This window comes from Neofelis nebulosa, chromosome 7 (genome assembly GCF_028018385.1).
Source record: "Neofelis nebulosa isolate mNeoNeb1 chromosome 7, mNeoNeb1.pri, whole genome shotgun sequence".
NCBI lineage: Eukaryota > Metazoa > Chordata > Mammalia > Carnivora > Felidae > Neofelis > Neofelis nebulosa.
The window spans coordinates 5847549-5874723 of record NC_080788.1 but is presented as its reverse complement, the minus strand read 5'-3'; the positions used below and the strand labels follow the sequence as shown (position 1 = coordinate 5874723).

The window sequence follows — 27175 nt, the reverse complement described above, 5'->3', positions numbered from 1 at the left end:
CACCTCCAGGCTCGCCTTCTGGACGCGCTGGGAAACGAGTTAAAACGCGGAACGCGCTCCCGGCCCCCGGCGGTTCTCGCCCCTTCCCGGCGGCCTCCGGGCGGCGGCGCGCACTTCGAATCCAAACTGCGCCCGGACGGGGTGGGGCCGGGACTCGGCGGCTGGCCGGGGCGGGGCTGCGTGGGGGGGACCGGACTCCCGGCCACCGCGAAGCTGAGAGAGGGAGCCGCGCACCTGCGAGACCCGGCGCACGCGCAGACACAGACCCCAACCCAAGCCGGCGGGCGAGCGCCTCCCCCGCCCAGCCCTGGAACCCCCGCCGTCAGCCCCGGGGCGCGGGGGACCCAGTGCGCCGTCGCGGCGCGCCGCCAGGGGCGGGGCTTCGCGAGGAGCGTCAGGTCAGGGCGCCAATCGTAGAGCCGCTCCGCCTCCGGGCTCGGTTTGAAATTCCGCGGGGGCCTAACGGCTCGCAGAGCCGCGACCCGGAGCAAGCCCGCCGGTGCTTGCGGGAGGTTGCCGCGCTCGGCCCTGCGTGGAGGTCTGGGGCCTCGACGCCCGGCTGCTTGGAGCGTCCGCCATGAGGAGAAGGTGCGGGCTGCGGGGGAGTCCGGGAGACGCGGGAGGGAGCGACACCCGTCCCGGGTGCGGGCCGGTGCGGGGTCCCCGAGACGACCCTCGGCCCGGGCGCGGGTGTCATGTTAGCCCGCGCCGGGGCAGGCCCCGGCGCGGCCGGCAGGGCCGCGGAGCGGAGAGCCGGCGCCCGGCCCGAGGGCGCCGGCGGGGCGGAGGCCGGGCCCGGAGCTCACCGGCCGGGGCCGCGCGCTCCCGAGGCCCCGACGCGCCGGGTGTCCGCGAGCCCCGCCCGTCGCGTCTCAGGTGCTGCCGCTCGGCCCGGCGGCTCGTTCCAAGTCCCGGCTCTTCTGTGCGCCGGTTTCTCGGTTCTCTTTAAATAAGGCCGGCCCGTTCTCATTTCTCCTCGGCTTCCGCGGCGTCGGGGCTCTAGTGCTAACATTTTACTTGAATAGGAAAGTAGCCGGGTCTCCTTGCAACTTAAACTCCTTTAAGGGGGCGCCTGGGTGGCTCAGTCGGTTAAGCGTTGGACTTGGGCTCAGGTCATCCACGGTTCACGGTTTCGAACCCCGCGTCCGGCCCTGTGTTGACAGCTTGGAACCTGGATCCTGCCTCGGATTCTGTGTCTCCCCCTCTCTGCCCCTCCCCTGCTCGTGCTCTCTCTCCCCCCAAAATAAATAAACGCTAAGGAAAGAAAGAAAGAGAGAGAGAAAAAGGAAGGAAGGAAGGAAGGAAGGAACGAACGAACGAACTCCATTAAGGAATTCTTTTCCGGTGGTTTTAACAACTCCTCATGCAGTGCTGGGACCAGACTCACCACACTGCTACTCACCAGCCTTGTGACTTGCGACAGGACGGTGAATGTCCGTGTTCTCTTATTCTCTTATCCCCTTTTCTCCGTCTGATTTCTCTCCATAGCACTTACTGCCACTTAATGTGTGCTGTGCTGGTTTATCACCTTTCTTTTGCTATTAGACTGTAACCTCCAAAAGGGCAGAGATGCCAAATTTGTTCTAAAATAAGAATAAAACCAGGGCACAGGTTTTGTGTTAAGAGTAATAAAAACGTTGACCTTACTTTCTGTAAGCAGTGGGTGAGGCAGTGATGATTCATGGCTAGACTGCAGTTATTGGTCAGACTGGCTGCTTTGTGGCTGTAGGAGGCCTTTCCTTCCATAATTACTAATCCCATCGTTCTTTTTCAAATGCTTGCCTTCCACAGAATGGGAATTTAGTACAAAGAATGGTACCACTGGAAAAACAGGCGGGGCTTTAAAAGTAACCTCAATAGGGGCATCTTTGTGGCTCTGTTCAATGTGAGACTCTTGATTTACACTCAGGTCATGATCTCACTGTTAGTGACATGGATCCCCGCGTCCGGCTCTGTGCTGTCAGCGCTGAGCCTGTTTGGGATTCTTTCTCTCTCAAATAAATAAATAAATAATAAACTTAAAAAGAATAAAAATAATCTCAATAAAGCTGGTATTTTAAAAATTTTGGCAATCATCTGAAGGCTTTTTTGGGGGGTGGGAGGGGTTGTGACTTAATTGAAAAACTGAGCTGTTTACTAATTAATTTAGCCACCTTACTTTCACAAAATTAAGTGACATGAGCTTTGTAGATCGCAAATCCAATTTAAACCAAAACCAATACCTACACTACATGGACTGCTAACCTCTGGCGAGGTCAGGGCCGCCAACTAAAAGCAGTATGGACACGATTGTAATTGTTAACCATCCCTCGGGGTTGATTACTTTAACAATATTGGGCCTGTTGGAAAATGCGTGTTTGGAATTACAAATCTTCTACTTGGAGAACTGTTCTCACACGAGTGTAAGTTTCAAGGAATTAAAAAGTGTTCCACTCTTGGGGAGCCTGGGTGGCTCAGATAGTTAAGTGTTCCACTCTTGGTTTTGGCTCCGGTCATGATCTCATGGTTTCGTGGGTTCGAGCCCACGTTCGAGCACTGACAGTGCAGAGCCTGCTTGGGATTCTCTGTCTCCCTCTCTCTCTGCCCCTGTCTCACGCTGTCTCTGTCTCTCTCAAACTAAATAAACCTTAAAAAAAAAAAAAAAAAAAAGTGTTCCACTCTTCAGAGCACTCATGCTGATTGTTCTGTCACTCTGACAACCCTTTCTTTCATTCCTAAGATTAGCTTTACTTTCAAAAACCAGCCATAATCTCACTCCTCCCCACCTCGGCTGTCACTACCCGGGTCCAAGTCACCACCATTATCTTTTGCCTGGTCTCCCGGCTTCTGCCTTGGCCTCCTGAAGCTTATTGTCAACACAAGACAAGGAGCCACAAGGCTGGATGCCCTATCTTCTATTCAGAATCCTCCAATATTCTGTATTTTAGAGTAAAAGCCTCTGGAGTCCTGTTGTACTCTACTCCAGTCACACCAGAGTCCTTGATTGTTTTGGAACCCCAGGCACTGTCCTACCTCAGACATGGGCATCTGTTGTTCCCCCACCCAGGTCTCTGTTCCCCCACATGTCCTGTGGCTTGACTCCTTACCACCTTTAGGTCTTTGCTGAGATCACCTTCTCAGGGAGGTCTTTCCCGGCCAATCTCTTTAAAACCGCACTTCCCCTTTCCTACACCTTCAGTACTCCTTGTGCCCTTTCTCTGCTTGATTTCTCTCCACACCACTTACTACCATTTAATGTGAGATTCACTTATCACTTTTTGTTGTTGTTGTTGTTGTTGTTGTTGTTGTTGTTAGAATGTAAACTTCAAAATGGCAGGGATGTCAGTTTTGTTCAGTGCTGAATCCTCAATACTTAGGATGCACCATGTATATAATAAACATTCAAGTAGTATATTTGAATGAATAACTGGACGGTTCAAAAAAGTATGATCATAAGATGCCTTAGCACATTCACTGTGAATATAATTCTCTTGGTGCAATTATATACTGCCTGTAAATAGATTCAGGTAACTTCCTAAAAGGTGGAAATTTGAGATTTTTTTCTTCTAGCACATCACTGAAAAGCTGAGGACACGTACAAGAATACATCCCAAGGACGCAAAAGGTTGTAAAAAGGTCTGGTTTTTCCAGTCTCTTGAACCTAAGTCACTGGCCTGGAAAAGATCTCAAATGGTCTTTTAAACGATTTCTTACCTTTGTGTAGCATACAGTTTGACAGGTGTTAGTATATTCAGAGTGCTGTGCTTACCACTACAGTCAGTTTTAGAACATATTCAGCCTCCTTTCGGAAAACCCATACCCATTAGCAGCCACTCCCTTTTCCCACCCTCCCTGCCTACTCCCCAGCCCCACAGAACTACCAATCTACTTCTATCTCTGTAGACTGGCCTATTTGGAATCATGTGATACTTTGTCATTTGTGACTGGCTTCTTTCCTTGGCATAATGTTTTCAAGGTTTATTGTCAAATAATATTCCACTGGATGGGTAAATCACATTTACCTATTCAATAGTTGATGGCCATTTTGAGTTGTCTGTACTTTTTGGCTATTATAAAAATGCTGCCGTAAACACTTGCATACGAGTTTTGTGTGGACATGTTTTCATTTCTCTTGGGTAAATACCCAGGAATGGAATTGCTGCGTTACATGGTAACTGTGTTTAACTGAGAAACTGTGAGACTGTTTTCCAAGGAGGCGGCACCATTTTACATTCCCACCAGCAGCGTATGAGGCTTCTGATTTCTCCACTTGCCTGTCAACACTTACTATTGTCTTTTACTACAGACATCTTGGTGCCTGTGAAGGTATCTCTTTGTGGTTTTGGTTTGCATTGCACTAGTGGCTGGTGCTGTCGAGTCTGCTTTCACGTGCTCATTGGCCTGTGCATCTTTCTTTGGAGAAATGTCTATTCAGATTCCTTTCCTGTTGTGCTAGATTTTTATTGTTCAGAAAAATGATCGCTTTACCTTCTGGATGTTTTACGGAGCTAGGCAGCCCTGCTTATAAATCTCCTCTGAATTGTAACTAGACGTTAGAGGCGTAATGAACCTTTGGCAGGAACTGAAGGCCATTCATATTACATTTATTGAATAATTGCTGTGCATTCGGGCCTGGTAAAATGAAGATGATAAGATGTGGCAGTCCTTGTCCTTGAGTCTATGGTCTACAGGGTGGGGTGGGGTGGGGGTGGGGGGGTTGTAGAAATGATCGTGAGGAATCCACAGCTGTCCGAAGAAGGTGATGGCAGGTGGAAGGTAATGGGCAGAAGCATGGCAGCATCAACAACTGAAAGCTACACATGGTTGAGTGAGGAGCAACACATCTATGGAATGTTCCGGAAGTCCCCTTGGCTGGAGTCTTAGGGAATGAGGGGTAGGAGAGATTAAGAGACAAACCTGGAGAAAGGTTTTAGAAAGCCTTTCCTTTGAAAGTGGTTGAACTGTTTCCTGAGGGCAATGGGAAAATTTGAAGGGAGCAGTTAAGCAGAGGCCTGACTGGATTTTGTTTTCACAAGAACCTAGCTGTCCTGTGGAGATTGGCTAAAGTGGAGTGGGCCAGGCAGCCTGGAAGAGACTGGAGAGCGTTCTCTGAAGTAGTAACCCTCACTCAGAGCAGTGCCCCATGCTGGTCTGGCTCAACACCAGGGTTTTACGTTCAAATTGAATATCGACCACAGATTGGATCTTGTAGATCATTTTTTTTTTTTTTTTAAATTTGAGAGCGCGAGTGTGAGTGAGGGAGAGGGACAGAGAGAGAATCTTTTTCTTTTTTTAAATGCTTTGTTTTTGAGAGAGAGAGATCAGGGGAGGGACAGAGAGAGAGGGAGACACAGAATCCGAAACTGGCGCCAGGCTCTGAGCTGTCAGCGCAGAGCCCCACGCGGGGCTCAAGCCCACAAACCGGAAGATCATGACCTGAGCCGAAGTCGGACGTCCAACCGACTGAGCCACCCAGGCGCCCCAGAGAGAGAATCTTAAGCAAGCTTCACGCTCAGTGTGGAGCCCGACATGGGGCTTGATCCCACAACCCTGGGATCATGACCTGAGCTGAAATCAAGAGTCAGCGCTCAACTGACTGAGCCACCCAGGTACCCCAGATCTTGTAGGTTATTATTATTTTTTTTAATATTTTACACTTCTATTTATTTATTTAGTTTAATTTTACTTTTTATTTTTTAAAATTTACATCCAAATTAGTTAGCATATAGTGCAACAATGATTTCAGGAGTAGATTCCTTAGTGCCCCTTCCCCATTTAGCCCATGCCCCTTCCCACCACCCCTCCAGTAACCCTCAGTTTGTTCCCCATATTTATGAGTCTCTTCTGTTTTGTTCCTCTCCCTGTTTTTATATTTTTTTTGTTTCCCTTCCTTATGTTCATCTGTTTTGTCTCAAAGTCATCATATGAGTGAAGTCGTATGATTTTTGTCTTTGACTAATTTCACTTAGCATAATACCCTCCAGTTCCATCCACGTAGTTGAAAAATGGCAAGATTTCCTTTTTGATTGCCGAGTAATACTCCATTGTATATATATGCCACATCTTCTTTATCCATTCAGCCATCGATGGACATTTGGGCTCTTTCCATACTTTGGCTATTGTCGATAGTGCTGCTAAAAACATGGGGATGTGTCTGTCCCTTCGAAACAGCACACCTGTATCCCGTGGATAAATGCCTAGTAGTGCAATTGCTGGGTCGTAGGGTAGTTCCATTTTTAGTTTTTTGAGGAACCTCCATACTGTTTTCCAGAGTGGCTGCACCAGCTTGCATTCCCATGTAGGTTATTTTTAATAAAATGTGAAAATTAGGTTTTTGGTTTATGCATTCTTTTATCTTAAGATTGGAGTGCAAAGGGATTATTTGGGAAAACTCTGTAGTTGAACTTTAGTTACTTGAGATTAAAATAATTAACTTTAGTTAATTGAGATGAAATAAATGCCTTAATTACATATTAACCTTTCTTTCTTTTTTCTTTCTTCCCCTTCCTTCCTTCCTTCCTTCCTTCCTTCCTTCCTTCCTTCCCTCCTTCCTTCCAGACTCCATGCCCAGCATGGGCTTGAACTCACAACCCTGAGATCAAGACCTGAACTGAAATCAAGAGTCAGAAACTTAACTGACTCAATCACCCAGGGGTCCCTACATGTTAGCGTTTCTAAAATGAATGGATATGAATAATATTTTTTAATCTTTATTTATTTTGAGAGAGAGAGAGAGAGCATGTGCAGGGGAGGGGCAGAGAGAGGGAGAGAGAAATCCCAAGCAGACTCTGTGCTGTCAGAGCAGAGCCCAGTGCATGTCTCAGTCTCACAAACTGAGATCATGACCTGAGCCGAAATCAGGAGTTGGACATTAACCTACTAAGCCACCCGGGCGCCCCACAATACATTCTCGGAAATGCTATTCATTATCTGGGTATTGATACTGGCCATCTGGTATAGGCAACCGGTGTTTGTGCCAAAACTTCTCTTCACCTAGGACAGGCAGCCTTTATTTTATTTATGTATTAAAAAAAATCTTTTTTAATGTTTATTTATATTAGAGAGAGAGAGAGAGAGAGAGAGAGAAGCAGACAGAGCATGAGCCAGGGAGGGCCAGAGAGAAGGGGAGACGGGCTCTCTCTGCTGGAAGCAGGCTCCAGGCTCTGAACTGTCCGAGTAGAACCCTAGAAAATGCTGAAGCCTATGGAGAAACTGCTATTCTTGGAGATCTAGCCTGGTGATTCATAAGAGCCACTGAATACCCTGAGGCACAAAGGGGGCCAGTGAGAGCCCCTGGCCCCATCATTTGTAGATGGCACACCCTCAGTTTAAGTGACTTGTTCTGGGCCTCACTGCTGACTGGTGGCAAAGCACATCCAGATTCTAGTTTGCCTGGTGCCAGAGCAATGTCTTTGTTATCCATTTGTATCTAAGAAAGGAGAGAAAATTTCTCTGTTCTTTGAATGTTATTTTTGAGAGAGGGTGCATGCACTGGAGGGGCAGAGAGAGAGGGGGAGAGAGAATCCCAAGCAGGCTCTGTGGTGTCAGCACAGGGCCCAGTGTGGGGCTCCAACCCATAAGCCACGAGATCATGACCTGAACCAAAGTCCGGATGCCCAACCGACTGAGCCACTCAAGCACCCCTGGTTATCATTTTTAAAGTAAACTTTTTTTTTTAAAGATAAAATGCAGGGTACCCAGTTACATTCGTATTTCAGATAAACAATGAAATTTTTAAATGAGCTTTGTGTAATTGAAGAATAACATACAGAAATCAAATGCAGACTCAATGGATTTTCACAAAGTCAGCACACATGTAGGTAACCAGTGTTCCTTGTACCCCGTCCCAGTCACCACCTCCCAGGATAATGGACCACCGTCCTGCCTTCTGAAAGTACACCTTAGTGTTGCCTGTTTTTTGAAGTTTATATAAATGGAATCACATAGTGATATATGCTTTCTTGTCTGGCTTTTTTCACTCAAGACTGTTTTTCCTTTTCTTCTCCAACTTTTGTTTGTTTTTCCACAGTAGTTTGTTTTACTTCCTTTTTTTTCTTTTAGGTTTGAGGTATAATTTACATACAGTAAAACTGACTCATTTTACATGTACGGTTCGAATTTTGGTCATTGTATACAGTTAGGTCATCACCGTTGAGATCTAGGACCACTCCATCACCCTGAAAAAATTTCCTCGTGCTCTTTTGCAATTGATCCCTTGCCCTGATCCCAGGCAATTAATGTGCTTTCTTTCACCGTAGTTTTGCTTTTCTAGAACTTCATAAAATGGAATCACATAGTACGTAGTCTTTTTGCATCTGGCCTCTTTCGTTTAGCATAGTTTCTCATAATGTTTCTGAGATTTATCCATGTTGTGTATTCATTGTTGTAATATTCCATGATAGGAATGTACTGTTTATTATGTCGATGGACGTCTGGGGTGTTTCTACTCTCAGGCTATTATGAGGAGTGCTGCTCTGATCATTCCTGTTCTTGCCTTTAGTGCACATGTGTGCGTTTCTGCTGGACCTGCATGCAAAAGCGGAACTGCTATGTTCAGGTTTAATAGGTGCTGCCCACAGTTTTAAAGTGGTTGTACCGGTTTATGCTCCAACTTTATGAAAGTTCTGGCTTTTCTATATCCTCACCATCACTTTCATGTTTGATGTTTGTTTATTTTGAGAGAGAGCGTGTGTGCACGCATGAGCTGGAGAGGGGCAGAGAGAGAGGGAGAGAGAATCCCACACAGGCTCCACACTGTCAGTGCAGAGCCCGACCCTGGGCTCGATCCCAGGAACCACGAGATCATGACCTGAGCTGAAATCAAGAGTCAGGCGCTTAACCAGCTGAGCCACCCAGGTGCCTCCTCTCCAAAACATGATGTTTATCTTTTGTAATTTTAGCCATTCTATAAGTCAGTAGTTGTAATTTAAGAACAAGAAATGAGTGTGATAAATTGCCACCTGTTTTATAGGATCCTCTCACCAAGCAAGCTCTTGTGTTGGTGGGATTTTATTTTGTCTGGTTTATCTTTACTTTTTTTTTTTTTTTTTTTAATGTTTATTTAGTTTTGAGAGAGAGAGAGAGAGAGAGACAGAGTGTGAGTTGGGGAGGGGCAGAGAGAGAGGGAGACACAGAATCTGGAACAGGCTCCGGGCTCTGAGCTGTCAGCACAGAGCCCGACACGGGGCTCGAACTCATGGGCTGTGAGATCATGACCTGAGCTGGTCGGTCACCCAACCGACTGAGCCACGAGGCACCCCTACTTTTTTTTTTTTTTTTTAAGTAATCTCTACACCCAACGTGGGGCTCGAAGTCACAATCCTGGTATCGAGAATCACATGCTCTACTAAGCCAGCCAGGCGCTCCTGTCTGGTTTTTCTTTTATAATTCTGTATTGTACTGCCTTGGGTAGAATTGTTGATGAAAGTCCACGTTCTGAGTATTATTCAGAAGATTGAACTTCCAGGGTAAGGCAATACTGAATTTTGCTTTGCCAGTGTTGTGTTTTGGAGAGAAGAGTGGTTAAGCTGAATGCTTGTTTTCAATTTGTTTTAGCCTTCAGGCCACTGAGAAACTAGTATATTTAGTTTCAGTAAATTTTTATTTTAGTCTGGAGGCAGTGGCTCATGTTACTGGCTTCTCTTTTGCTTTTCAGTGAGGTGCTGGCGGAGGAGTCAATAGTATGTCTCCAGAAAGCTCTGAATCACCTTCGGGAAATATGGGAATTAATTGGGATTCCAGAGGACCAGCGGTTACAAAGAACGGAGGTTGTAAAGAAGCATATCAAGGTGAGTGGGGTAGTGCTGGTCTCTTTACGGCGGTTCAGGGGTAAGGATACTGGTGTCTCATCTGACACAGCTACAGAAGTGACACGAAGATGTCACAGGCTCTTCCTGGTTTTCTTTGTATTTAAGTCCTTTCTTTTTTTTTTTTTTTTTTTTTTTTTTTTATTTATTTTTGGACAGAGAGAGACAGAGCATGAACGGGGGAGGGGCAGAGAGAGAGGGAGACACAGAATCGGAAACAGGCTCCAGGCTCCGAGCCATCAGCCCAGAGCCTGACGCGGGGCTCGAACTCACGGACCGCGAGATCGTGACCTGGCTGAAGTCGGACGCTTAACCGACTGCGCCACCCAGGCGCCCCTATTTAAGTCCTTTCTTAAGAATTTGAAATTATGAAGGTTTGGGTGTCGTTTGTTGGTTTGGGGTTTTTTCCCCCATTGGCCTCAGACTTTGATGGGACTGTATTCTCTTTTGTAGGACCTCCTGGATATGATGATTGCTGAAGAGGAGAGCCTGAAGGAAAGGCTCATCAAAAGCATATCCGTCTGTCAAAAAGAGCTGAATACCCTGTGCAGCGAGTTACATGTCGAGCCATTTCAGGTACATTTCAGGTACAGGGGATCCTGCTGGGGTCTGAGATTAGGAAGGAACTCTGACTTGGGGCTACAGGTGGAAGGTGTCCTTGTGAAATCCTGGCCATGAAAGCAGGGAGAATTTGTCACCTAGTTATTTAGTTTCACCAAAGTACCTTTCACTTATGTGAAGAGTTGCCCTGTTGAGAGATGCTAGCTAATAAGTGGTGCAATGCTTTGATCAAAAACAAGCCCTATATTTGCGGGGTGTGTGTATAATATATATACATATTATGTATATTATTATACTATTAATATATAATATTGATATTAATATATATAAATAATATATAATGTACTTTTTCTTTTTTAATTCTAAGGAAGAGCTAAGTACGGATGGTACCATGCTATTCTTTCTTTGAAAAAAAATTCAAAGCACTACCTAGGAAGCAAAAGGGACTAGTGATACAAGGGAAAGTTACCAAAAGACCTGCCTTTGTGGTTTTTTATACCCAGTAGCTGCACACCAGTGAACCAGCCAAAATGGCTACTTGGGAAGAAATGTCTCAAAAGCTGGAGTGTCAGGAGAGCATAGTCAAATTCAGAGCATGATTATCTCTGTACCGCGCTGACAGGTTGCTGTTTTGTGGTCCAGCACAAGGGAGAGCTTGAAGGAGGACACCAGCAAGGATGGAATGAATAACAGGACTCCAAAACATGTCCCTGGTTAGATCCCGTATAAGTAGTGTTGGGATCATAGAAGTGAAAACCACTGTGGAGCTTGGCAAGGTAGTTAGAATAGATGTGAGTGCAGGGCCAGCACAGGATGGCTATAATGTGGTGCCAGTAAGATTCTTGGGTCCCTCTCTGCTACAGGAAGAACTACGTGGGTATCTAGATGGAATCAGGCTAGGGGGGAGACCGCCTTTAAGGGGTTAATGATAATTCATACCTGGCAGCCAAGAGCAATCAGATCATGACATCAGTGTAGTTTTGTGGAATCTACAGAAATGGCATATATATCATTGATTTTGAACAAATAGTTTCTTTAGTCTTTTTTTTTTTAACTTTCGATGTGAAATCGGGTGAGAAGTTAGATATACGGTGATAAATATATATCTCCCTTAAATTACATGACAGTTTTTATTAGTTCACCAGTGTGGAATAAAATTCTATAAATTTTTAAGACCTGTAACTGCCACTCTCCCCTACCCCCCGCCACCTGTTTATCTGTTGGAGTAAAGCAAGGACCGTTGATTTGTATTGGTTAGGTGATGTTTGTAGGCTTTTTAGGATGAGCATCAAGTTATGAGCTAAATAGACTACCCCATAGCTAACTCAAAACAAGCTTTCCAACCACTTTTCACCTCTTGCCAAAGTGCCCTGGTACGTTTCCTTTACCAGAGACCTTCCTTAGGGGACCCTCCTTGTGCCACATTTTGTTGGCCGTGAGTTGATGTACTGTTAAGTTTAACTAAAAGTCTGTCACCCTAGGGGTGCCTGGAAGGCTTAGTAGGTTAAGCATCCGGCTTCAGCTCAGGTCATGATCTCACAGTTCATGAGTTTAAGCCCTGACATCAGGGCTTGCTGACATCAGTGTGGAGCCTGCTTCGGATCCTCTGTCTCCCTCTCTCTGTGCCCCTCCCCTGCTCACGCGCTCTCTCTCTCGAAAATAAATAAACATTAAAAAAAAAAGTTTGTCACTCTAGCCTTCTTCCATTGTCCTTCTCTTCATGTGAATAAATCCGCTTGAAGCCTTGTAACAATGGCACATTGTCTCTTGCAGGAGGAAGGAGAGACGACCATCTTGCAACTAGAAAAGGATTTGCGCACTCAAGTAGAACTGATGCGAAAGCAGAAAAAGGAGAGAAAACAGGAACTGAAACTACTTCAGGAACAAGATCAAGAGCTGTGTGAAATTCTTTGCCTGCCCCACTATGACGTGGACAGCTCGTCCGTTCCCAGCCTAGAGGAGCTGAGCCAGTTCAGACAGCACGTGGCCACTTTGAGGGAGACAAAGGTATACTGTTTGCACTCATACTTCCTAAAGGTCGGTTGGACTTTCCTGGAGGGGCTCGTAATCATTTTATTTTATAGGCCTCTAGACGTGACGAGTTTGTCAACATAAAGAGACAGATCATACTGTGTATGGAAGAATTAGATCACACCCCAGACACAAGCTTTGAAAGAGATGTGGTGTGTGAAGATGAAGACGCCTTTTGTTTGTCTCTGGAGAATATCGCGACACTACAAAAGTTGCTACGGCAGGTAATGGCCACTCACTACTCCATCGTGTCCAGCAGTTTGAAAAAGCCGACAGTTTCTTCCTTCAGTCTTAAATAAGAAGCCCATATGAGTAAAAAGGGGAAGGATAAGGATAGCAAATGATATGGACATCCTTGATTTGCATTTTTTAAGCAAAAAATTTATAGCTCAAAGAATGTGAAATTGAAATTTTGAATGAGACGCTATCCGTCTGTGAATTAGCTTAGTGTTTAATTTTTTAAGTTAAAAATTTGATTCTTGGGTCTTGGTGTTTGAGATCCTAGCATAATGACAGCCATACAGTTTGTGTTCAGAATCACAAAAATACACTTCTTCTCAATCTAGTCAGAGTACTTCTTGTGAGTCCAGACATTTCTTTGTGGGAAGGCAGCGGGCTGGGCTTCTTTGTTCTGTCTTTGCCCTAACTGTCAGCTCTCCTCCCCACAGCTGGAAATGCGAAAGTCACAAAATGAAGCAGTGTGTGAGGGTCTGCGGGCTCAAATCCGAGAGCTCTGGGACAGGTTACAAATACCTGCAGAAGAGAGAGAAGCTGTGGCCACGGTTATGACTGGGTCAAAGGCCAAGGTCAGGAAAGCGGTAAGACATCCAGTGGGTGCTAGGTCAGCGGTCTGTACAAGTGTCAAGTCTGTCGTCCTTACCAGCTTCCTGCCTCAAGCGAGCCTGTTTTTAAAGACCAGCATCAGGGGTGGCTGGGTGGCTGGGTGGCTCAGCTGATTAAGCGTCCAGCTTCAGCCCAGGTCACAATCTCACGGTTCGTGGGCTCGAGCCCCTCGTCGGGCTCTGTGCGGACAGCTCAGAGCCTGGAGCCTGCTTCGGATTCTGTGTCTCCCTCACTCTTTGCCCCTCCACCATTTGCGTGCGCGTGCTCTCTCTCTCTCAAAACTAAATAAACATTAAAAAAATTTTTTTTTTTAAAAAGACAAGGGACGCCTGGGTGGTTCAGTCGGTTAAGCGTCCGACTTCGGCTCGGGTCACGATCTCATGGTCTGTGAGTTCGAGCCCCACGTCGGGCTCTGTGCGGACAGCTCAGAGCCTAGAGCCTGCCTCGGATTCTGTGTCTCCCTCTCTCTCTGCCCCTCCCCCGCTCACGCTCTGTCGCTCTCTCTCTTTGTCAAAAATAAATAAGCATTAAAAAAAAAATGACTTAAAAAAAAAAAAGACAAGCATCAGACGAGGGTGGCGATAGCTGCTCATCTTCTGTCCTTTTGTGTGCCTTTCTTAGGTTTCTGGCTCCCATGAGCTCATTGTTGTAAAGAGGATTGATTTACCTCTGTTGCTTTGTGTTATAATTTTATTTAAAAGGGGGAGGGGCATGGGAGCTTTTGCATCCTGGGGGAAGATGAACGTGTGGCGAGCGCCTTTACCAAAGCTCCTCGTTTCAGCTGCAGTTGGAAGTGGATCGGTTGGAGGAACTGAAGATGCAGAACATGAAGAGAGTGATTGAGGCGATTCGAGTGGAGCTGGCTCAGTACTGGGACCAGTGTTTCTACAGCCAGGAGCAGAGACAGGCTTTCGCCCCTTACTATGCCGGTCCGTACAAAAGTGGTGGTCTTCGTGCGGCCTGCTCACTTGTCTTTATGAGGGCAGGCGTTTGCTGGGAAGTGTTTCCTCTACCCAACAGATAGGGCTCCCCTTTCAAGCCATCTAGCATCAGCTGCCGTTCCTGAATAAACAGACATTTGCAAATGCTCCTAGGAAGTGAGGGGTCTCTCGCTTTCTGAAGCAGTAAATCACTGTAGCCTGTGGTTCTGAGGCTCAAGTCTGTCAGGTGCTTACTCTGGGCCAGGTGCAGTGTCAAACCCTTAATGATATCATCTCACTTAGTCCTCCTGTCAAGAGATGAGCACGCAGAAGCACGTAAATGCTCAGCAGCTTAACCCAGAGGCAGCACATAGGCAGCAGAGCCCACATTTGAGCCCACAGAGCCTGTCCCCAGGAGCTCAGCAGAATTCTAGTCGGACAGACGAGCCTGTACTAAATTCAGCAGTGGTTTTAGAAATTGTGGGCAGGATGAAAAGGAAGAATATGAAGGAAACCAAGGACAAGGCAAGAGATGACCTAGAGCTTTGAGAATCTTCATCGCTGTGGCCTGCATCCTAATCCCTTAGCCCCGCCTCTCCTCCCAGACTGATCATGTGACAAAGCTGGCTTTTATTATCCACGATATATGCTTATTCACGTATCACTTTTACTCTACGGAAGAAAAATTGATTTCCATTCTAGGAGGAGGAGGAGGAGGGTTACTAAACACTAGAGGTTTTTCATCTCCTGGGCTTGTATCTTGCAGAGGACTACACAGAAAATCTGCTTCAGCTCCATGATGCCGAGATCGTGCGGTTAAGAAACTACTATGAGGTTCACAAAGAACTCTTCGAAGGTGTCCAGAAGTGGGAAGAAAGCTGGAGGCTTTTTTTGGAGTTTGAGGTACCGCCCTAGCTTGTTTCCCTAGAGTGCGATCAAGTGTTAAGAAGGCCTGCCCTGGACAGTCAGAGTCCACTCTCCTCTGCCCTTTACCAGGCTTCTAAAACCCTGTCTTTATCAGGAAGTCTGAGTTACTGCTAACCTATCTGTACTCGGGAAGCTTATATGCAGGAACGTGGAAGAACAAAATTAAGGCCTTAAGTAAGGTAGGAATTTCTTACCTGAAGGAAGTCTAGAGGTAGAGCATCCAGAGCAGGTATGGCTGTTCCACACTCAGTGGTGTCCCAGGCTTCTCCAGCCCACGGCTCCCCCGACCACTAAGGGGTGGTCCGAAGTGGCTCTAGAGCCCCTACCGTTGCACTTCAAGCATTGCCCCATCAGCCCCTCTAAGGGCTCTTTCCAGTATTAAGCTCCCCACACCAGCACTGGCGTGCCTGGGGCACCTGCTGCCACAGATACATTCAGGTTCTCAGTACTAGTAGGAGGGAGAGAGTGGATGTTGGGGCAGGCAGTTAATATTCACTACCACTCCAACGTTTGCTGTCTTCTTAGAAAGTTTGCCTGGGTATCAGGGCACATTTGTTTAGTCTGAATTCCTTTTCTTCCAGTAGACTGGGCACTCAAAGCATTTCAGAGCTCGGGACTGGGACTGGGTGAGCCACACAAGACATGTAGGGCACAAGGAGAGTCCTTCTCAGAGCTCAAAGGGGTCCTAAGAGAATCCCGAGTTCAACTCCTTCAGGTTTATAGGTGGGAAAGTAGGACTCACACGTGGAGAGAGAGATACGTGAGATCTTACAGCTGTTTCAGAACAGACGTCCTAGTTCTCAGTTACTCCTTAACTTCTGGTTGAAAGCAAGAAAGAAGAGTATTAAGCAAGTCTTGTTGATATGCTGGTATTTAAGGAGATGAGAAACTGATTACTGTCCCTTTAGTTAGTGTTTAATAGACCGTCATCAATCAAGGGGTCTGGAAGCGAGATAGGATTTCTTTACAAGCTCAGCCCCCAGATTGTCAAGACTTTTTCTAAACTTTTCTGATGATCTGCTCCTACTGTTGAGCGTATAAACCTAATTTACACTTACAAATTACACATTTAGATTACTGTTCTGATATAATATATGCATGATAGAGGAACAAAAACCAGAAATGGGGGCGCCTGGGTGGGTGGCTTAGTTAAGTGTCTGACTCTTGGTTTCAGCTCAGGTCATGATGTCATACTTGGTGAGCTCGAGCCCTGCATCTGGCTCTGTGCTGACAGTGCAGAGCCAGCTTGGGATTCTGTGTCTCCCTCTCTCTCTCTCTCTCTCTCTCTCTCTCTGCCCCTCCCCTGTTCACAATCTCTCTCCTCTCTCTCTTTCTCAAGAATAAACTTTAAAAAAAAACTGTTAAAAAGAGTAAGAAGCCTAACACTTTACATTTTAACTTGCCCATTTTGTGAGTGTTAATTTCATAAAAACCAGATTATGAACCTCTTAACTGGGCACATTTAACCTGCATCATTAGTATGCCAGAGCTGAGTGGGTACACAGGGTTGTCACCACCAAGCCCTCCGAGTGTAGATCTCTCCCTTGTCCCTCCAAATACCTCATTCCCTGTAGGTGACAAGTCATGTCTGACATCTGGACCAAGTAAGGGAGCCAGTGACATTGTGCACTCCATATTAAAGCTTACCTCACTCTTAGATTAGAAAGGAACCGAACCATAGTCTTCCTGCACCCCAGTGGATGACCTCGCATATGCCCACGGAGCTCACCCCCCACTCCCCTTGCCTTGGAACACCATCATTTCTCTCTGCTGCAGTGGATGGAATGCAGAACTCTCCTTAGTATGTAGTCTCCTTAGTATGGATCAGTTTACGAAAGCAAGGAATCTCAGCAGAAGTAGCTGGTCTGACCATCTCGGGGCTTACTCTAATTAAAGTCTATTTTTCACAGAGAAAAGCTTCAGATCCAAGTCGATTTACAAACCGCGGAGGAAATCTTCTAAAAGAAGAAAAGCAACGAGCCAAACTTCAAAAAATACTCCCTAAGGTAATATTGCCACTGAGAGTTTTTGTTGCTTGGCTACAAAACACCTTACTTTTTGTATATCCTTGGCTTTGAAACATCTTGCCCCAGAACCGTCTTCTCTTCTAAAGCTTGGGCCAGGATAAGTACATACTGAGCCTTCCTCCTGACTGAATATCAAGGCTTAATAGCTTTCTAGGGCCGGTGTAGCAAAGTACCACAGACTGGCTGGCTTAAACAACACATTCATTTTTTCACAATTCTGGAGGCTGTAAGTGTGAGATCAAAGTATCAGCAGGGTAGGTTTCTTCAGAGGCCTCTATCCTTGACTTGAGGATGACTTTCTTCCTCCCTACATCTTTCCATGGTCTTCCTTCTGTATGTATCTATGTCCCGATTTTTCTCTTACAAAGCTACCAGTCACGTTGACTCTAATGACCTCATTTGTCATTTAACTTCATTACCTGTTTGTGGGGGAAAAAAAAAAGTCACATTCTGAGGTATTGGGGGGTGGGGGTTAGGACTAAATATGAATTTTGGGAGGATACAATTCAGCCTATAACAAAAGACAAACTTTTGAGAAAGTGCTGTGGGCTTTGTTACTGTTCTCTATTTTAATAGTAATAGTGTTTATTGAATTAAGTGCCAGATACTATTCCAAAGTATTTTCCATTTAGTCATTTCCATTAAAAATTTTTTAAAATTTTTATTAATTTATTAAAAATATTTTTTTTATCATTTATTTAGTTTTGAGAGAGAGAGAGAGAGAGAGAGAGAGAGAGAGACAGAGACAGAGCAGGGGAGGGGCAGGGAGAGAGGGAGACACAGAATCTGAAACAGGCTACAGGCTCTGAGCTGTCAGCACAGAGCCCAATGTGGGGCTTGAACTCACAAACCATGAGATCATGACCTGAGCTGAAGTGGGACACTTAACGGACTGAGCCACCCAGGTGCCCCTTAATTAATTCATTTTAAATTTACATCTAAGTTAGCATGTAGTGCAGTAATGATTTCAGGAGTTGATTCCAGTGATCCATCCTCTATGTGTATAACACCCAGTGCTCATCCCAACAAGTGTCTTCCTTAATGCCCCTTCCCCATTTAGCCCATCCTCTCACCCACGGCCCCTCCAGCAACCCTCAGTTCTCTGTATTTAAGAGTGTCTTATGTTTTGCCCCCCTCCCTGTTTTTATATTATTTTTGCTTCATCTGTTCATCTGTTTTGTATCTTAAATTCCACATGCGTGAAGTCATTTATTTGTCTTTCTCTAAGTTCACTTAGCATAATACTTTCTAGTTCCATCCACATTGTTGCATATGGCAAGATTTCCTTCTTTTTGATTGCCGAGTAATACTCTGTTGTATATATATACCACATCTTCTTTATCCATTCATCCATTGATAGACATTTGGGCTCTTTCCATACTTTGGCTATTGTTGATAGTGCTGCTATAAACATGGGGGTGCACATGCCCCTTTGAAACAGCACACCTGTATCCCTTGGATATATACCTAGTAGTGTAATTGCTGGGTCGTAGGGTAGTTCTATTTTATTCATTTCCATTTTTATACATCAGGAGACTGAGGTCCTGAGAACTTAGGTAACTTTTCATAGCCTATAAGAGGTAGATTCTAGATCAGGACCCAGATTGGGGTGCTCTTAATATACATCGTGGTTTTTTTTTTTTTTTTTAATATATATATATTTTTAACATTTATTCATTTTTGAGAGAGAGAGAGAGACAGAGCATGAGCAGGGAAGGGGCAGAGAGAGGAAGAGAGACAGAATCTGAAGCAGGCTCTAGGCTCCGAGCTGTCAGCACAGAGCCAGACACGGGGCTTGAACTCATAAACTGCGAGATCATGACCTGAGCCTAAGTCAGATGCTCAACCGACTGAGCCACTCAGGCGCCCCATAATGTACATTGTTCATTTAATGTTGCTCGTCCTCCCCAGTGCCTCCAGCTTTAGGCACCAAAACCCAGTTAGACTCTGGGTTCTTGCTGTTTCCCACCTTCATGTGTGTTACGAATAAATCGTCCCTAGGATTTGCTTCCTGGTCACTCTGACCTGGGCCCACGTGAGTCCAGCTCCCTGAAATTAGGCTTACGTGCTCTGGGGCGGGAGTCTTCCTTTGGGAGGATACTTTCATTTGGGCTTCATACCAAGGATTTGAAGTCATTAACATTTCTTTCTTTATGGTCTCAGCTGGAAGAGGAGCTGAAGGCACGGATTGAAATGTGGGAACAGGAGCATTCGCAGGCATTTGTGGTGAATGGGCAGAAATTCATGGAGTATGTGACAGAACAATGGGAGATGCATCGAATGGAGAAGGAGCGAGCCAAGCAAGAGAGAGTAAGTGAGCACAGTGTGGGCAAGAGGACGATGGTAATGTGAGCAGCCCAGGGTCTCTTCCAGGGATCTGGGTTGGCTGAAGGGCTAGCCCACCGCACCTCTTTTAGCTCTGGGTTCAGGCACTTGGCTCTAGATATCTGGCCCAGCTTCTGCCCCATCCCAGACCTGTTCCTTTCCTGGGAGTTTTCACTGTTCCTTCTGACTTTCATACAGCAACTAAAGAACAAGAAGCAGACAGAGACAGAGATGCTCTATGGCAGTGCTCCCCGAACCCCCAGCAAGCGGCGAGGACTGGTACCCAACACACCGGGCAAAGTGCGCAAGGTGAACGTGAGGCTTTGTGAACCACCGTTTGTGAGGGGTTGTTGAGGCTGGGGCTCTTGGCCACCTTTTGCCTTCTGCCCTGCAGATGGGAAAGGGTTTTGGGGACCTTCCAGGTTGAGTCCATCTGAAAGTGTGACCAGAAGGCAGTACTTAATCCCAAGTAATAACTTGATAATGACAGTCAAGGACCTGGCTTTGATGTGTGCCTGTGGTTGAGGTCTTGGATTAATCTTGGGAGACCATAGCTGTCACCATTCCGTAATGATGAAGACCTTCAGAGGTTCATCCTAGAATTCCAACAAGTGATAATGATATTCTGTGAGAGCCTTTCATGTTTAGTAAATGGGATAGTTTAACTTTTCCTTTGATAAATGAAATAGAGCAGTATTTCCTTTCTCTTTCCTCAGCTCATATTTATAACCAATAGATCTTTTAAAAAGCACCTGCAGGGGCACCTGGCTGGCTCAGTTAGAATGTGCAACTCTTGATCTCAGGGCTGTGAATGTGAGCCCTGCGTTGCAGGGAGTTTAAAAAAAAAAAAAAAAAAAAAAAAAAAATCACCTGTAGTGTAACTCCAAGAGAACTATTGAGAGTATTTGTTTTTCCTGCTTTTTAATTTTTTTAAATGTTTACTTATTTTTAAGAGAGAGCACGAGCAGGGGAGGGGCAGAGAGAGAGGGAGACACAGAATCTGAAACAGGCTCCAGGCTCTGAGCGGTAAGATCAGAGCCCGACTCAGAGCTCCAACTCACATACCATGATATCATGACCTGAGCTGAAGTCAGACGCTTAACTGAGCCACCCAGGTGCCCCTGTTTTTCCTCGTTTTTAAATAATGTATTTTTACAAAACAGAGGTCACATATGATTTGGATTTCTGCCTTTCCCCTAGTTGGTATTGGTTGTGGTTCTTTTTTCATAGTATCAAACTTTCTTCAAATACATGCTCGTTATTAGTTGTATATTCTATTCTCTTGACATACCATCACTTATTAAACTAGTTCCCTATTGTTGATAGATTTTACTTTATTTTTGATTAAAAAAATTTTTTTTAATGTTTATTTTTGAGAGAGAGACAGCATGAGTGGGGGAGGGGCAGAGAGAGAGAGAAGGAGACACAGAATCCAAAATATGCTCCAGGCTCTGAGCTGTCAGCACAGAGCCTGATGCAGTGCTCAAACTCAGTAACCGTGAGATCATGACCCAAGCCAAATTCCAATGCTTGACCGACTGAGCCACCCAGACGCCCCACTTTATGTTTTTAGAGAGACGGAGGGAGACAGTGCAAGTGGCACGGGGTTGGGGGAGCAGAGAGAGGAGACAGAAAATCCCAAGTCTGACGAGCTCTGACTCACAGAAGCATGAGACCATAACCTGAGCTGAAACCAAGAGTGGGATGCTTAACTGACTGAGCCACTACCTAGGTGCCCCAATATTAGATATTATGAAGATTTTATTTTTAAGTAATCTCTACATCCAACGTGGGGCTCAAACTCCTAACCCTGAGATAAGTCACACACTCTACTAAGCCAGTCAGGCACCCCATAATAGGTATAGATTTTTTTATTATGAAAATAGATTTTTTTATTATGAAAATCATGTGATGGGGCACCTGGGTGGCTCAGTTGGTTAAGCATTCGACTCACTTTCGGCTCAGGTCATGATCTCATAGTTCAGGAGTCTAAGCCCCGCATGGGGCTCCACGCTGACAGGGCAGAGCCTGCTTAGGATTGTCTCTCTCTACTCCTCCCTGGCATGCATGTGCACGAGAGCGCTCTCTCTCAAAATTAACTTAAAAAAAATGTGATAAGCTTTTATTTTTTTTATTTTTTTATTTTTTTTTAAATTTTTTTTTAACGTTTATTTATTTTTGAGACAGAGAGAGACAGAGCATGAATGGGGGAGGGTCAGAGAGAGGGAGACACAGAATCCGAAACAGGCTCCGGGCTCTGAGCTGTCAGCACAGGGGCCCGATGCGGGGCTCGAACTCACGGACCGCGAGATCGTGACCTGAGCCGAAGTCGGCGCTCAACCGACTGAGCCACCCAGGCGCCCCAAGCTTTTAAAAACCTAGAACACTAAAAATCAATTATGGAAAGATCTGTTTTAATTAAAAGTTTGCAGACCTCTGTGCTACACGCTGAGCATAAAAGAGAAGCGAGAGGCCCTTGCTCTCGAGAGTGAAGTCAGGGGCGCCCGGCTGGTAGAGCAGCTCTGGATCTCCAGGTTGTGAGTTTCAGGCCCATACTGGGCATAAAGATTGCTTAAAAATAAAATCGGAAAGTTTCCTCTGATCAGACATTTCTGAAGCCCTGGTTGCACTGATTAATGATCTGTGCTGCCAGTGCCGAAGTGTCAGACTCTGATCCTTGTTAACAGGTGATACTTTCATACTTTAAGTCTTTGTCCATCTGAGGGTATGAAGTTATGTCTCATGATTTTAGTTTGTATCTCCCTCCTTACTAATGGAAATTGAACCTCTTGCCATGTCTACTGGCAGCATTTGTGTCTTGTGTAGTTTGTGTTTTTACTCTTTATGGTGTTTTTGTTGATGAACGAAAAGGGTCTTATGGTTTTGTTTGTTCACTTTTTTATTTAAAAAAAATTTTAAGAGAGAAAGCACAAGTGGGGTAGGGGCAGAGAGAGAGGGAGAGAGAATTCCAAGCAGGCTCCACGCTGTCAGTGCAGAGCTGGACATGGGGCCCGAACCCACAAACCATGAGATCATGACCTGAGCTGAAATCAAGAGTCAGATGTTCAACCAAGTGAGCCACCCAGGCGCCCCCAGTTTGCATTTCTAACATTTAAAAAATTTTTTCTTTACATTTATTTATTTTTGAGAGACAAAGAGAGACACATTACAAGTGGGGGAGGGGCAGAGACAGAATGAGACACAGAATCTGAAGCAGGTTCCAGGCTCTGAGTCATCAGCACAGAGCCCGATGCGGGGCTTAAACTCACAAACTGTGGGATCATGACCTGAGCTGAAGTCGGACGCTTAACTAAATGAGCCACCCAGGTGCCCCTCTTAACATTTTATACAAATACAGTTATACAGTATGTATTCTTCTTTTGGTTTGGCTTCTCTCGTTTAGCATAGGTTTTTTGAGATTCATCTATGTTGTTACACGTATAATAGGCCACTCCTTTTTACTACTGAGCAGAATTCCATTGCACAGTTTGCTTATCCATTTGCCTGTGGATGGACACTTGGCTTGTAGGCAGTGTTTTGGCTATTACAGATAAAGCTGCTCTCTCTATATGTATAGGTCTTTGTAGGGATATCTGCTTTCATTTCTCTTGGGTAAATACCTAAATATGATAGAATTACAAACAAAATGGCTACCATTTTATAGTGCAGTCCGGATAGAAATACTTTCAACACTTGTCACAGTTTTCCTCAAAGCTCTTAACCATGTCAACCCATCTTTCTTAGACTATTTCCCATACTCCTTTCTCTATAGTGTAGGGATGGGCTGCCAGGCATGTTACCCCATCTCCATAATCTCTGTTCTTCCCCTTAGCTGAACACTACCATCATGTCCAACGCTACGGCCAACAGCAGCATTCGGCCTGTCTTTGGGGGGACAATCTACCGCTCCCCTGTGTCTCGACTTCCACCTTCTGGCAGCAAGGTTAGTATGTATGCTCCGTGTACAAGGGACATCCCCAGCACACCTCCAGCCCATTTACCCAGGGGCCCCACCTCGTCGTTTGAGTTTCTGAGAGCCCTGGATTCGGTTTTCAGTGAGATGCTGCGAGTAAGCCAGCTTATCTGCCAAAAAAAGAAACCAACAACAACCAAATACACCCAGTGGTCATTCTGAACCCCGGTAGTATCATGGGAATCACTGGGATGTAACTAGGTTCAGTGCAGAGCCTGGTCTTCAGCTGCTGCTGAGTGAGGTCCCTGTGTGTGGGTTCAAGCCCAGCGACACTGGATCACTAGACAGAATCGGTACTCTCACACCAGGAGAGGTGGGGAATCTGTGCTAAGTGTGTCTTTCAAGTATTTTACAGACTATGCTCAAGGTAGGTATTTTGCAAGCCATCAAGAATTCATGTATTTTTTGAACCCACAAGTAGAGGGTTACAGGCCCATGAATAACAAAGACGGTATCAGCCTTTAGCCATTTGCGTGTGTGTGTGTGTGTGTGTGTGTGTGGTCACTATGAGGATGGTGTGCGGATCGCTCTCTTTCCCTTCTCTGCAGCCGGTCGTCACTTCCACTTGTTCGGGGAAAAAAACGCCCCGTGCTGGCAGGCATGGAGCCAACAAGGAGAACCTGGAGCTCAACGGCAGCATCCTGAGTGGTGGGTACCCTGCCTCGGCCCCCCTCCAGCGCAACTTCAGCATTAATTCTGTTGCCAGCACCTATTCTGAGTTTGCGGTAATTCACCTTTTCTAATACCTGCCAGTCTCTGGGGAGCACACAGTTGGGGCAGAGTGGGTATCTTCCCAAGGGCACCCAGGCCGTGAGGACAGTTCTTTGGAGGCTGAGAATCCCTTTCCTGCCTTGACCATGGCATGGGGCGGGCTGGTTTAAGGAGCATACAAGAAGGAAGTTGGCAGCAGCAACTAGACGTTTAGCCTGGATCCTTCTGCTTCAGAAATACCATTCCCTGGCTGCAGGAGGTGACCCTCTGATCACGGCCCTGGTGCTCTCTTGGTGGAGTTCTTGGTAATTGTCTTAATTCTTTGTTCTTAGAAGGATCCGTCCCTCTCTGACAGCTCCACTGTCGGGCTTCAGGTCTGTATGGCAACCCCTGCATGTCCCATGTCCGCTTTCCAAACTCACCTGTCACATCTGCTGGCTTAATTCCCGTCTGGGCACGGGGCTACACTAACCAATAATCTCAGCTGTACTACCACAGAACCTTTTTTTTGACAAAGGAGCAGAAGTCGTAATGCGGACCTCAAGGATATCTGACTTCAGTCCCAACAGACTAATCTGCTGATTAACAAGAAAACTTGTTCAGACTTGAATTGGATTCTCAGCCCTACCTAAAGTCAGGCAAAGTTGTTTGTTTTTTTTTTTAATCCTGTCTTTCACAACAGAAGACCTTCACCCTCCCCAGTTGTGACATCAGAGGCCTCCAATGTGCCGGAAAGAATAGAGGCCCCATCACGTGGGGAGGGGAGCCCCAGCTGTGTGCTGCCCATCATGAGGTTCTTGGCCTGTGTGCTGATTGTTTCCTGGAGTATATGACTTACTAACCCCTGAGGGCTGAATTGCCAACTTTCTGTCTTCTGTGAGCTAGCCAGTGTCCATTTCCTTGCCTCTGCCTGTTTCTACTTCATTAAGCTGCTTTAGCGCGTATATGTGGCATTGGGAGATTTTTCCAGATGCTCTTTAGTTCCTAGTAACCTACTCCGTGTTTACTAACACTCAACTGCAGTGCCCTTTACTTACCAGTGTGCGTTCTCTCTGCCCTCCGTATCTTCCTGCTGGGAAGCGAGGCTGTTCCTCACCGTGGGTGAGGGGATACTGCGTTAAAGCCATGGTGCCCGCTCTTACTACTGCAGTGACAGAACGGGGCAGTTGCCCAAGGCAAGAGTTTGTTTTGAGCATTGAAACAGTTTCATATTATGGCACTTGTTTCAAATTAAATGATTGGTATGGTTTTATATATAGAAGTGTACGTTGCTCTGGCTAGCTGATTGCTGGACAGAGGGTCCAACTTTCTCTTCCTTGCTTGTTTAGCCAAGCCCCGTATCATCCCCGTGGGGCTTAAATGTACCCTGCTTATCTCTAATCTGGTTTTGGCTGCTTTGGCTGGTAATAGACTCCACCAGGCGGCACCAAAGCCGGTAGACTAACCTTTACTAACCTCTTTCTCAGTGGTATTCGTGCTTTATCTTCTTTTCCATGTGCTCCAGCATGAGATCATATCACCAGCAGGTTACAAGGCCCTCAGCCCCAGGGATTGGTAGATAAAGGTCTGGCCCCTTGCTTTATTAAGGGCTCAAAAGACCAAAGGTTGTTGCCTGCCTAGCTTGACAACTCAATAGAGTACTTTGTGAAACTTGAGGGACTGCTATTCTGTGAGGTTGTAACAGAACGAACTAAGGACGAGGTCCCGGGCATACGTGTGCACATGCTTCATCTCTGACTAATAGAACGGGGCTCAGAGCCTCTCATCTTGTGTTCCTAACAACCTGTGCTGGAGAGGGACCTCTGTCTCAGAGAAACAGCCCTCAGGGGACCTTGTGCTGACATTTACCCATGCTTACAAGGGCGGGGCATGCAGAGGAGGGACAGTACTGCCACTGACATTATTTATTTTTCAACAGCGAGAACTTTCAAAGGCTTCCAAATCTGACGCTACTTCTCGAATCCTCAATTCGACCAACATCCAGTCCTGAGAGGCCCTGAGCGGTCAGCCAGCTGTGGCTTCCTGTGCCTAGACTAGATCTAATTATCTATGTGGCTTTCATTTTTCTTGAGTTTAGGTGTGCTTGAGAATCTGGACAGGTTCCACTACCACGGGCCTAACTTACAGAAGTGAATGAGTGTCACAGAGCAAAGTCCATCATAGGCTTAGTGGGTCTTCAAAGACTTGATTTTGTTTTGACCCAAGAAATACATTAAAACTTAGTTCATAGCAGTAAGTGCAAATTTTAGCATATGGAACCTAATTTTTCTCTACCCCGTAATTCTGCTTGCTGAAGCACGAGCAAGGGCGTGTCGTATTTCACCATGGTGTGGGAAAAGGAGTGTGCCGGTCCTTGGGGTAGGGACCTGAAGCAATATTGGCTCGTAGGCTGTCACTAGTAATTAACATCTTTTTTGTTGAGGGACGCGGAGTTAACGCTCTGGCTACAGTAGCTTTGCTCTCACCTAAAGATCTGTCTCCACCACACAGGACAGCCTTCCTCCTGCTGAGGATGTGTGTGTGTCAGAAGTGGAGATGGCCTGACCTACTGCCAAAGAGGTGACAGGGAGGCTGGGAGCTCCTTTGTTAAACTGTGTACAGTTCTGTTATTGTGCAATGCCCTTTGTGGGGACGTGTGTGTGAACACATGCCTGTCTGAACTCTGTTTCTGCAGTTTTCCTCTGGGTTGAGTCCCCCCATCCCTCTGCCCGCTAGGTCCGAGTTCATCTACCCCGGCAGTTGCCGAGCTGGGAGGCTGTTTGGATGGGTTGGGCCATTTCTGTTGTGGAGATCTGGAACTTTGCACAAATCAGTATTGGGGAGTTGTTTCTGCTCCAGCGTCCACGTCTTTACCTACCCTACTGATCACTACTGCTCTCCCCAAAGCACTATTTATTCTTACCTTGTCTGCCTCTGTCAGCACGTTCAATGGTTCTCAAAACTCACCAGCGTGGATTTGGTCTGTGTCCGCCATGCTGCTTAGACGTATACATGTCCTGTTTTTAAAATATAAATATATTCTTAAAAATAAATTAAAATGTGTATACTTACCTTTCAAATAGATATATTGTT

General features: G+C 45.9%; 2 protein-coding genes across 11 annotated transcripts in view; one reads left to right on the top strand and one right to left on the bottom strand.

The window, feature by feature from the left end:
- The first annotated feature begins 423 nt into the window (after window positions 1-423).
- PRC1 (protein regulator of cytokinesis 1) lies at window positions 424-27162 on the top strand. 10 transcript variants are annotated; one of them, XM_058736515.1, is made up of 15 exons: window positions 424-588; window positions 9635-9767; window positions 10239-10361; window positions 12120-12353; window positions 12431-12601; window positions 13046-13195; window positions 14002-14149; window positions 14907-15043; window positions 16978-17073; window positions 19258-19404; window positions 19618-19728; window positions 23252-23362; window positions 23941-24117; window positions 24439-24477; window positions 26022-27162. In XM_058736515.1, exons 1-15 carry the CDS (start codon window positions 578-580, stop codon window positions 26091-26093), a joined length of 1860 nt encoding a protein of 619 aa, XP_058592498.1. In that variant the 5' UTR covers window positions 424-577; the 3' UTR covers window positions 26094-27162. The 10 variants fall into 10 exon arrangements, with proteins under 10 accessions (XP_058592498.1, XP_058592500.1, XP_058592499.1 ...); XM_058736517.1 differs by having other exon boundaries at window positions 425-588; window positions 26594-27162; XM_058736516.1 differs by having other exon boundaries at window positions 425-588; window positions 24436-24477; window positions 26594-27162.
- RCCD1 (RCC1 domain containing 1) overlaps window positions 24748-27175 on the bottom strand; it is a 29655-nt gene continuing 27227 nt past the window's right edge. The window contains exon 8 of the mRNA XM_058736526.1: window positions 24748-27099. Coding sequence (XP_058592509.1) covers window positions 27046-27099 — 54 coding nt within the window. The 3' untranslated portion in view covers window positions 24748-27045. The remainder of the gene's footprint in view (window positions 27100-27175) is intronic.

What these genes read in the sequence shown, in the direction of transcription:
- PRC1 (XM_058736513.1), top strand. An exon ending in TACATGTCGAGCCATTTCAG is followed by an intron (nt 10,362 to 12,119) that starts GTACATTTCAGG and finishes TGTCTCTTGCAG; the next exon opens with GAGGAAGGAGAGACGACCAT. An exon ending in CACCGGGCAAAGTGCGCAAG is followed by an intron (nt 19,729 to 23,251) that starts GTGAACGTGAGG and finishes TCTTCCCCTTAG; the next exon opens with CTGAACACTACCATCATGTC.